We start from the raw sequence: 11,498 nt of genomic DNA, 5'->3' as shown, positions 1-11,498 counted from the left end.
GCTGTGCACCGCGAGTTGGTGTCTTCCATCCAATTGACGATCTGAGCGCTCTATAACTCTCGACTTGAATGCGATTGACCCACGTGAAGACTTTGGATGACCTTTGTAGCTTGACTTGGAAAACGAAGTGACCGTTGTATACGAGAACGAGTACCACTTTATCCAGTATCCTGATCCATCAATCAAGCAGACGTTATGAACTATGCTAAGAAATGAAATGCGACAAAATCTGTGAAAAATGAAATAACAAGAAAGGCACCTAACCCAACCTAGTCTACTGCGACACCACATCAACCTTCCGTCCTTCTTCTTCCCGCTGATAACTGTCCGTATGACACCCGTACTACGTCTACGCCACGAATGTCGCCAATCTTCTCACTGTAGGCACGTTCAACCAAGCTGGGACATCTACGAGTTGCAAGGAGAATCAGCATTCTGCTCTCTCATACATTTCTCACAAGGTGTCACTCACAAGTCTCCAACCCCGCAATCTCTCTCGGTGGCGGTAATTGATACGGTCCCACCTCTTCCGTCTCAGGTGTCAATAACAGATGATCAGATTTATCATCCGGTTTCACTCTCGCCGCTACTGCTTTCAAGATCTCGTTCGAGATGGGCGCTTCGTAGTCCGCGTTGTGGTATTGACTGATGAGTTTCTGAATTTGAGATGGGGAGAGGATCCAACAGACGTCGAAGAGAATCTCAATGTCGTTCATTGTCGCCTGAAGAGGGGACGTATGTTAGAGTCAGTATATCGCTGCGATCAAATTGCAAGAAATACCCACCTTCTTGAGCTGTAATAGCTTGGTCGCCTGCATGAGATGTTCAAGCTGCAAGAGACCCTCCGGCATATCATGAGACTTGCACCATTCTGCGTGAAACCACCACAAATCAGCGTCCAGCTCTGCCCGTGAAAAGTGTCGACTCAGCTACTCACCCTCGATTCTCGTGATGTTGTATTGTATTTGCATTGCTGTAGTCGTGTCCCAAGGTCAGCAAAAAGTGTCCTTTCCATCTTTACCAGAGCCAAATCGATGACTCATGTGGACCTCCCCACTCACCTCTCTTCCAAGAACAGAAATTCCTCCTCATGATCAGATCGTTGAACGCAATCTGTCCTATCAACTTCAACAACTCCGTCACGACCTGCTGCATCACGCTCTCTTCCATATAGTAGCTCTTGAGACATTTCCAGACCTTGTTCAGTAGGTTGAGGATATCGTCCATGGTCGCAGTAGGTTGAGTTGTCGATCCCATCCCGCTCAACATTCTCGAGAACATTCGACCGGATCCGTCCGAGGTGATGAAACCAGGTAAGGATTGCGATTCGATCAAAGCCGGGATGATCATTTTCGAAAGCTTCTTCTTCACCTCCAACATCCACGAGTAGTAGATGTTGTATTCTAACGAGTCGAGATCGTGTTTCACTATTCCGACCAAGCGTTCGTACGCTTCCCAGGATTCGTCCATGTCGCGATCACTGGTCTGGTCAAACCCGGGTCCGAAGCCTTGAGCAGCATCGTTCTCCGCCACACAGATGAAGGAGAGGATCTCTTGCACGTTGGAAAGCCAGAAGATACCGGGGATGACGACATCTTCGCCCTTGAAGGACTATATTACCAGGCTCAATTAGCCTCATTCGCCTGTAATGTTTGTAGCATAACAGCTTGTCACTCACCAAGACATGCTGCTGGATCGCTTGCATGATGTTCGCCAGGAACCTCTCCGACTCGGGAATCATACCCCGCTTCCACATCTCGTTGCTGATCAGACTGATAAGATGAGCCGGGAAGATGACCTCTTTGGCCAATGGTGGGTTGTGCAAGCTCGGTTGAGGGATTTTCAAGTCGGCAATCAAACCCTTCAAAACGTCGTCGTCCAAACCTTCCTCGTCCTCCAACAATCTGAAAATCTCGTCTGAAGCGTTATCCGACACAGGTGGTAGAGGCATGCCTGAGGAGTCGCGTGGTCTGGTTGGCCCGTTCGAAGGGAACATGACTGATACGGCGCGATTGTTCTGCTGTGACTTTTTGATGTTCTGGACTTCCTCTTGTGAGAGGTTTCGAGCGTGGAAGTTTGGTCCAGTTCCGGTTGTCGAGTGTCGCCTATTCCTCCGTCTAGAATTGCTCGGTTGTCTGTCCCCACCAGCGATACCAAGATTCTCTAGCTGTCGAAGACCGTTCGTCGCGAAGGTAGGAGATGGAGGAGCATCCCGTTGCCTTTCGTTCTTCGTCAAGGCGTTCAAGGTGTTGTTCCTGCTGATCTGCTCCTTTGTGGACGCTAGCTCTGCCCGCAAGCCAGCAATAGTCGATTGATCTTCCGCATTCTTTGCCACAGCAGTGTCAATCGAGAATTGCTTCTCTTCCATCTCCTGTGCTTGGATTTGCAACTCCTCGGTGAGCTTAGCAATCTCTTTCTCCTGGTCGGTCACCCTCTTAACAGCCTCTCGCAATTGAGCGTCGGTCTCCGCCTTGGCAGCCATGATCTCCTCAAAGTGACTCTGAGGCACTGTCGGTTTCGCCAACTCTCCCTCAAGGGACTTCGACCTAGTGATAGCTTCATCGTGTTTACTTTGCCATGACTCGATCTGTCGCTCCAAGGCCTTGACCTTGGAACCAAGCTCTTTGTTGTCGGCAGTTCGCTTCTGAAGAGTCTGGGTGAGCTCCACGACCTTGTTCTCCAGCTGGTATGAGATCTCCTTGAATTTGCTGGCAGATTTTGCTTCGGCTTTGAGACCACGAAGTTCGCGCACTGCGAGTTTGCGACGCCACTGCGATTGGAGCAAGACAACCTTGCGGATCTGCGCGAGGTATTGCTTTCGAACAGCACTGAGTGGGAAGACTGTCAGCTTATATCTTCGTGCGAACGTCATCATCGTTACTCACATTCCACGGAAGAGTGATTGTAATGTCAGCACAGCAGAGGAAGTTCGCTCCTCCAGCGCTCTCTTTCTCGCTTGATGACCTCTCACAACTGAATAAACCAGGTATCTATCAGTCCTGTCCAGCCTTGCAAGTCGATGCCGTACTCACCAGCTTGAATCTTGACCACCGCCTCGCGGGTCTGCATGAACTTTCCCCTTGCCATATATCCCCTCGCCACACTCTGCAGCTTCGTGGCGGCAGTCTCCCGTTTCTTCTCCTCGACGTATCTCCTAGCCAGAATTCCTCTCCACCAGGACTGGATCTTGATCGTCGAGTTACGCATAGTGTGGTATTGTTTGTACGCAATCCGTCGTCGGACATTCTTCTGTACGAGTGTGACGAGCTCGTTGAGTCTCGCTGTACGGAGCGACTCGAGGAAGGCGAGCATGCCCGCTCGGAAAAAGATCTTGGTAAGACCCATCTGGTACTTGTCTTCGTCCTTGAGGGTCTTTTGAAGGATGAGCGAACACAATCCCTTGTAGCCCATGTCTTCCGACCATTCTTTCGAGTTGACAAGCATATAGTATCTACACAGCGGACAGCATAAGCTATAGTATTCACAAGCATGAACAAGACTCACCGCTCGCCGAACTCTGCGAATGTCCACCTCGAAGGGTATCCTGCACAACTGATTCTGATGGTTTCTAGCACACCACAAGCTCTCAACTGCGATAACACCTGTTGAGGGTCCAGCTCCCAAGCTTTCTTCATCTCATTCGGCTTGATACACCTGATGTAATGCACGTTGGTATTGTTGATCGTGTCCATTAAGCTGATCAATGAGTTCTTGAATATTGAACCGAGCGTAGGCTTTTTCGTCGCCGCTCCTGCTCGTTTGGCAGGTCCAGGTCCAGCCGAGGCAGCCTTCTGAGCTTGCTCGCCGTTTGCCTTCGCTGTGGCTGCTGCCAAAGCGGCATCAAGGACTTCTCGCAAGAACTCGTTCGACGAGCTCTGAAGCAATGCAAGATGTTCATCGGGAACCGTATCTCTGTTCTTGTCGATGAATCCTTCAACATCATAGGTGACATCATGAGCATAGTGAGTGATGGTGAAAGCGTTCTGGTTGAATCGAGGCTTCTTGAACACCTCTTTCTGCTCAGGCTTTGTGAGTTGTTGATGCAGCTTGTTGGCGAAAGAGGCGTCGGCGCCGGCGGGCAAACGAGACTCTTCGTCGAGTAAGGTAAGGATACCCATCTTGCCCTCGATGACGTCGATACATGCTTGATTGTCGGCGAATTCGATGAAAGTCCAGTTGATCTGTTCGCGGACGTATTCTTCTTGCTCGAGCTACAGTACAGGTCAGCATCACGTCAGGTCGGAGATGGGCTTTACTCACCTTGAAGACGTGCGCATTGAACTCCTGCTGCAGCTTTTCATTCGCCCAGTTGATACAGAATTGCTCGAACGAGTTCTGCGGAACGATCAGCTACTACCATTCCTGTGAGGTCGAGCTACTTACCTTCTTGAAGTGCTCAAACCCGTACTATACTTGACTGTCAGCCAGTTCTATCGAGTGACATGTGAGACCTGACTTACGATATCTAGCACACCGATGAATTTGGTCGCTCTCTTCGCGCCTTCACCACCCTCGCCTAAGAGACTCTCGTTGACCACGCCGACTAACCACTACATTTCCGACGCACATCAGCTTCGTATCCATCCACGGAATGAGGATCGTCACTCACGTCGAATAGACAGGTGTACACAAACTTCGCTACTGAATCTCTCACAACCATCGCCTGAGCTGATCCCAAGCTCGTCACAATCTTCTCACTCCTAGTGACCAACTGCTTCTTCACTGTCCACTTCTTGAAATCCGCCGCAGGCAATCCTAGAAGGTTCGTGGCCAACGCCAATGCAGGATCGTCGTCCGCTAGAACAGCATCTGTTCTGGCTTGTGTGATTCTGATATTACCGAGATGTAGCAACGCCGCTAGCAGTCTGAAGATATGCCATTGTTGCTCGACAGAGATACCGACGGTCGATAGAGCTGTTTGTGTGTCACGGAACTCCTTGGCGTCGTCAACTCCTGGGATGGGGGTAGATGTAGCTCCTCCGCCAGCCATGTAAGCGAAATCGGAATGGTTCGATGAGATTGAGAGGTCTTTTCGCTCTTTTGAGGGTGCACCGGCGAGAAGCTGATAGAAGATGTGGTAGTTTCGCTCGGATTCAGGTTGGTAGACCAGACGAGATCGTTCCAGGAGATAAGTCCGTATTCTCGCTCCGACGATTTCGTGTTGACCATCGAACAAGATCTATACCATTTCGTGCCTCCGTCAGCTTTCAACAATCCTCTGCACAGATAGATTAATGTTGGACTACACTCACTTCGATGTATTTCCCGAATCGCGAAGAATTGTCGTTCCTCGTTGTCTTCGCGTTACCGAACGCTTCCATGATTGGGTTACTCGCCAAAATCTGTCTCTCCACTTCACTCATCCCATCGTCATCTGCTCCAGCCTCTCTCCGCCTTCCATTGTTCGAATCGGCTTTGCTGGGGTCTTCAACGGATGCGAAATATCGGAGGATAAATTTGGCAGAAACGGTTTTACCAGCACCACTGAAGGACGGGGCTAAGATCAGCCTCCGTTCGTGCCGCCAACGACAGTCTGACAGAAAGCCTGAACCTAGATGTTAAGAAGGACGTACCTCTCTCCGCTGACCACAATGGTCTGATCTCCTGCACCAGTCGGATCCGTACCACCGCCTCCTGCTCCTCTTCGCATACAATCTAAAGCCTCCTCCGCAATAGCGAACAAATGAGGTTCCAGCTCTCCCTTCTTTCGTCCAGAGTACGCTTGGATGATCTCGGGTCCGTCTAAATCGCTGTCAATCGTCTGCATAAGGGTGGTACAAGGAGAGCAACTCACAGATGGACAAAGGACTGAAAGGGTTGAGTGCGACCTGCAAGAGCGAGAGTCAGTGAGGGTGGTCACAAGACAGAGTGGTAGTAGCACTCACCAGGACGATCCCAGAGTATGTGTATGGTAGATGACGATGATATCTCGTTGCGATGGCATGCAGCACTATTGTTTCGTCCATCATCAGCTCGCCCTTTCCAGAACGGTAATTGCCACTACGATGTCTATGAGAGTGTAGACTTACCAGACGGTTCATTCAAATTACTTAAACTTGCCAGATCTTCCGAACTCTCCAATAACGGTGGATTCCTCAATGGTGGCAACTGATCCTGTCCCGGCGTCGCACTGGAAGGTTGAATGTTTCCAGCTCCTGTATCTGCGCTGGCGGCTTGTAAGACTGAAAAAGGGAATTTGAGCGTTTTGGTAGTCCCGCCAGTTGTATCGCTATCAAAAGAAACGACAAGGGTCACCTCCGTCGTGGGAGATGCGTCCGGGTCGTCGGGCGATGGAGCGGTGAGAGAGGAGACGGTACCGGGCACCCAGCCGGTGGTGGTGTCTGGTAACCAGACTCGAGTCCCTTTGGCATAAGGGGACGCCATTGTGGGAGAAGGGAATGAGAGATGTAGGGATGTCAATCCAGGTCAATATCGAAGCAATTCAACAAGATCGATGGCTCGTAAGTCGGTCGTCACAGTGTCCAATGGGAATAGAAGCGAAACTAGAATATGTCGATAGTGGACGTAGTGAATGGAGGTCCGAGCGAGGCGATGAACTAAAACCGAGTTAATCGACAACTGGTTCTTCTCTCTTTGTCCGAACGTCTCAGCAAACTAGCTGGTACTATGGTGAAGGTATATGAGATGTCGTCGAGACGTTACAAGGTGGTTGAGCAAATGAGACGATGTGAGATGATTCTTTGTCTTTTGTGTGTGGTGTGATGTGTCTTTCACCACTCGTTCTCACGCGTCGTTGTTCTTTCCAGGTCGCGTTTCAACTTTCAGCTTGGGGATTTGATTCCGTTCAAAATAGGATAATGACGTGGGAATAAAGTACATCATGCGGTATCAGGTGTTTTCATCTCGGCTGATTCCAAATGAATAATGTCGGCTATTTCCGGCGAGGGGTATCGATACCTACCTACTCTCGTGTTTTGCAGACTCGGATGTTGTTATCTTGAATTGTTATCAATTGCTGACTGATCTTCTCGACTCGCTCAGACCTATCAACAAAATAATAAAAGTCGACTCGTCTTATGATTCATATAAAAGGAAGTACATAGTCAATCTCAAAGTCTGATCATATCATTGCACCCCCACGACAACCCCCTCCTGAGCCCAATCTCAAAAGAGAGAGCCCCGCCCGTTTTGAACACGATGGCCGACCCTCTGTCTCAAGAGGAGTTTACCTCATCCCTCACACGCATCGTCTCCCATCTTCAGAACCGACACACGGACTTATCTCACCTCCCCGTCCTACCTACCTCTTCTTCGATATCCGACGCCATCTCATCGCTCCCACCTACTCTCCCAGCACAAGGACTCGGTACCTCCGAGACAATCTCATATCTCCTCTCTTCCCTCCTTCCGGGGGTATTACAAGCCCAAAACGGACCTCGGTATTTCGGTTTTGTAGTAGGTGGCGTCACGCCTGCTGCTCAATTAGCAGATATACTGGCAGGAAGCTATGATGAGAATGTTCAGGTCACGTTGAGTGAAGAGACTATCAGTACCGCGGTGGAGCAGAGAGCGTTGGAGATGGTTCTGGATTTGATCGATATTCCAAGGAATACTTTTATGGGTAGGACAATCACGACCGGTGCAACGGGAAGTAACATCTTGGGTCTAGGTGAGTCTGACCGACCGAACGTGCTACTATATATGAGACTGCATATCGACTTATGCTTATTCATCCTGCAGCCTGTGCCCGGGACTACCTCTACGCTCACTCGCCCCATCTTCCAACTGGGTACTCCTACGCTCAGGATGGACCCCCATCCTCTCCCACACTCCCCTCACCACCTATAATCATCCTCTCCCTTCATCCTCACTTCTCCATCGCCAAAGCAGCCTCTTTAGTCGGTCTCGGCTCGTCCTCGACTATCATCCACCAACTGCCCGCTGCGGAAGATGACGAGCTGGCATTTGATCTGTCAGCTCTCGAAGCGAGGTTGAAAGTCGAAAAAGAGGTAGGAAGAGGTGTGATCGTCGTCTACGGAGCGGGCGAGGTGAATACCGGTGGATTCGGGAGTGGTCTGGGAGACGTGGCGAGGTTGAGTAAACAGTATGGAGCTTGGTTGCATGTTGATGCGGGTGAGTTCGTGTTTTCGAGCAGTTGGGAGATGACCCGCTGATATCACTTGTGACCAGCTTTCGGGGGCTTTGCCGGGCTGATGCCTGAGCTAGCTCCGTATACCAAGGACATGGACAAAGCCGACAGTCTGACCCTAGATGGTGAGTCACCGTTGCAGAGGCAACCTATATCAAGCATTGATTGACTGACATTTCCCTCATACTAGGACACAAATGGCTGCAGGTCAGTCACTACGTTGTCCTTCCTGGTATCTTGAACACTGGCTGAACTTCTCTACTTCAGGTGCCCTACGATTGCGGTATCTTCTACACCCGACACGTATCATCCCTAACCAACGTCTTCCAACCTCCCTCTGCCTCGGCCCCAGCTTACCTCTCAGCTGGTAAACCTTCAGCGGGAGTCGAAGCCAATGATGGTGCTACTGTCTTTCCTGAGGGTACGGTGCAAGCTCGGGAAGTGACGAGTCCGCTCTACGTTGGTGCGGAGAATTCCCGACGATTCAGAGCTTTGCCATTGATTGCGAGTATGATTAGTCTAGGTAAAGAAGGGTATCGAGGTGGGTTCATGATTTCCCGCTGGACAGTACCAAACTGATCTTGGTTTGCGCGATTGAAGATATCATCGTTCGTAATATAACTTTCGCAAGACGAATAGCTACTTTCATCTCCCAATCACCATACTACGAACTCCTCAACCCCACTCCACCTTCTTTCCAGGTAGACGCGGTTATCCCTTCCAACATCGTCTTGTTCCGCTCTACCTCTTCTTCCCCCTTCTCTCCGGACGACCCTACGTCCTCTGCTCGACTTGTCAAAGCTATCAATGGGAGTCGGAAGATGTATGTGAGCGGGACCAAGTGGCGTGGAGTAGGCGCGGTGAGGATAGCTGTCAGTAATTGGAGGACGGGGGTAGAGGGTGAGGGTGATTGGGAGATCGTAAAGGACGTTTTGGAGAATGTGGGCAAGGGTGAAGAGGTCAAGTGGGAAGGATGAGCTACGATCTGGTCAAGATGTGATATGTGTGCCAATAGCAAGAATAAGTAAAGACAGTCCGTTGAGAAAAGTAGAGAACATATAGTATAGAAAAGTAACTCTTATAATGCGAGAAATGCAACGAATTCTGGCGACGTTCCCCGCGCTACAAGCTGTGCTCAATGACGGGCATTGCCAGTATCACAAATACCATGCATAAAGCATCGCAAGCTCTGGTATTATCGGTACTTCTCTTCGGTATACAAACACACTTCTTGTTCAATCTATAACACAACGAGCGGTTTTCGGTCATGGCGATTAGTTCTCCCTGCGATGTGGAAAGTGGTGTCAGCGGGGATGACCTAGTACATCATCGAATCTTCCTTCCACACATCCCTCGAAACAACGATTTGCTCCCACGTCCGTTCTCCCCCCTGCTTCATTTGACACCAAGCCCGACACGCGGGCCAATGTCTCTTTGTGTAAGGGTGGAAGGAAGAGGAGAGACGCAACTCACGGGATTCTGAAAATTGTAATTTCCTGTTGTTTGAAATACCTTCTATTCTCCTCATCGATCAAAACCAAATTCAAATAATACCTCGTCGAGAATTTCTTATTAACATCTCTGAAAGTGGGTGTCAATTCGAATCCTCCCAAGAAAAGACGGATCGGTATCGTTTCGCCACGGACGGGCGCCCCATCCATTATTTCGAATTTGGTGATTGTTTCAGATTCGTTGTATTGGTTTGGAGGGGCACCGGTCGTTTCGCGTCGTATGATGGAGAGCTCCATATGTTTGATCTTGATACGGACGAGGAGGAAGTAGATCTTGCCGACGATCACGTCTTTCAAGTGATATCTGGGTGGGCGAGTGGGCGAGGGTAAGGTCGAGCGCAAAGGGTCGATGTGTGGTAGGTGGGAATAGGGATAACGCGAAGTAGACGAGGAGTAGTGGAGATCAAGGTGAAGAGATAGCGAAGACGAGTGGGGTGAGAACAGAGTAGCAGAGCATCAAACGTCAGTAGCCATTTCGACATGCCCCCAGATAACCTCTCCGACAACCCCTACACCAACGGAGCCTAAGTACACACCCACTCACTTCGCTTTGTTGTACTCGAACTCAATATGCAGACAGTCCTCAATTCCCACCTCCATCTTTATACTCGTGTTCGCTTCTGGTGGCATTCGGTAGGAGTGGACCCATAATTCTCGTTCTTTCGTGATTCGGTTGAGGGTGACTCGGAGGTAGTATCTGCGGGGTGGGTGGAATGTCAGCTATTGTACCGGGGGTGAGGGCTGCCAGAGGAAATAGTGGGGCAAACGTGAGGGGAGAGCATGTAGCGTAGAGTGCAGGAGAAGAAGTAATGGATGTGAAGCGTGTCATGTCGTATTCCTCCTCTCATAAACCAGACCCTTTTGATCTCCACACCATGTACACATTCCCTACCCAGCGCTACTGCTCTCCCCTGAAATGAAGACGTGGAGTACTCACCGTAACTTCACATTGATACCGGAATACGACTCGTACTGCTTCTCCACATTCTTGAACGTGAAATCAAACGTTTGAGCTTGTCGCATCTCGCCTGCTGCAGCGAGTTCTTGAGCCAGTGAGACGAACTCGTAATGATTCCCTCGGTCGTAGAACAGTTCTGTGGAGAAAGGCCCGGACGTCGAATCGTTTGAGCAACAGAGTACCGAGATAGTAGTGATGCACAGAGATATGGGAACAAGGGGACAGTTATTGAGAAGGTATACGAGTCAGTCAATCCCAGTCTATGCAAACTTCGTTGTCATGCATGGCGATCGGTGAAAAGGGGACTCACCAATAGACCCAATTAACTCTATCCTTATCCCATCATGTTGAAACTTCTTCCCGTCTTTCACCCTCACATTGACCTGACCGACCACGCTCTCGCCATCATAGTATACAGGACAGAGCTCCTTCTTATCTTTATCGCCTTTCACTTCGACTTGACGTCGATCGTCCTCTCCAGCTAGTTTGATTTCGATCTCGAGAGGCGTGGAGGAGAAGTTGAAGAATGACGCCATGGTGGGGAGGGGACGTTGCGAGATGACCTAAGTAATGAAAGGTCCGAAGGGGATGAGAGGGAAGGGAAAGGGTGGACGACGTGGGAGCTAGTATGTGAACCGCGAGACCGCTATAGCTGATGAGGATGACGTCGACAATCTCCTCAAGTGCGGGAGGGAGAAAGGTCGTTGTATAATCTAATCGTTTGGAAGACCGCTGACGTTGAGTAGCATATCTCGTCCGGGAACAACAAGACGGACGATTGAGCATCAAGTGGACGCATCGCTTCGGAGGTGTCCATTGAGTGAGGTACGGGGGGAAGAATACAACCGTGGGAAAGCAGAGGGTGTAAGGAGGAATGCGGGGTATCAACACCCGGTCAGGACCACCGTTCTCTACTTAC

At 50.0% G+C, this 11,498-nt stretch overlaps 3 protein-coding genes across 3 annotated transcripts; 1 reads left to right on the top strand and 2 right to left on the bottom strand.

Moving 5' to 3' along the window:
* Positions 1-349: 349 nt before the first annotated feature.
* On the bottom strand, positions 350-6,384 carry CI109_106530 (uncharacterized protein; the record flags this gene model as incomplete). Its single annotated transcript, XM_032003884.1, has 18 exons — positions 350-408; positions 473-722; positions 786-871; positions 938-973; positions 1,062-1,611; positions 1,679-2,828; positions 2,886-2,973; positions 3,033-3,451; positions 3,505-4,211; positions 4,261-4,335; positions 4,384-4,407; positions 4,461-4,550; positions 4,610-5,179; positions 5,253-5,484; positions 5,574-5,742; positions 5,795-5,828; positions 5,886-5,950; positions 6,030-6,384. The coding sequence occupies 18 exons, from the start codon at positions 6,382-6,384 to the stop codon at positions 350-352; spliced, it is 4,959 nt and encodes a 1,652-aa protein (XP_031861882.1).
* Positions 6,385-7,158: 774 nt separating this feature from the next.
* On the top strand, positions 7,159-9,087 carry CI109_106529 (uncharacterized protein; the record flags this gene model as incomplete). The annotated part of the gene is made up of 6 exons (XM_032003883.1): positions 7,159-7,630; positions 7,702-8,094; positions 8,152-8,235; positions 8,301-8,317; positions 8,378-8,651; positions 8,711-9,087. 6 exons carry the CDS (start codon positions 7,159-7,161, stop codon positions 9,085-9,087), a joined length of 1,617 nt encoding a protein of 538 aa, XP_031861881.1.
* Positions 9,088-9,579: 492 nt separating this feature from the next.
* CI109_106528 (uncharacterized protein) lies at positions 9,580-11,115 on the bottom strand (the record flags this gene model as incomplete). The annotated part of the gene is made up of 4 exons (XM_032003882.2): positions 9,580-9,925; positions 10,166-10,318; positions 10,559-10,715; positions 10,890-11,115. The coding sequence occupies 4 exons, from the start codon at positions 11,113-11,115 to the stop codon at positions 9,580-9,582; spliced, it is 882 nt and encodes a 293-aa protein (XP_031861880.2).
* Positions 11,116-11,498: the final 383 nt, after the last annotated feature.

The sequence above is a fragment of the Kwoniella shandongensis genome, chromosome 12 (assembly GCF_008629635.2).
Source record: "Kwoniella shandongensis chromosome 12, complete sequence".
In the NCBI taxonomy this organism is placed as follows: Eukaryota; Fungi; Basidiomycota; class Tremellomycetes; order Tremellales; family Cryptococcaceae; genus Kwoniella; species Kwoniella shandongensis.
Note: the sequence above shows the minus strand (reverse complement) of the source record. Positions and strands in the feature narration are given on the sequence as shown.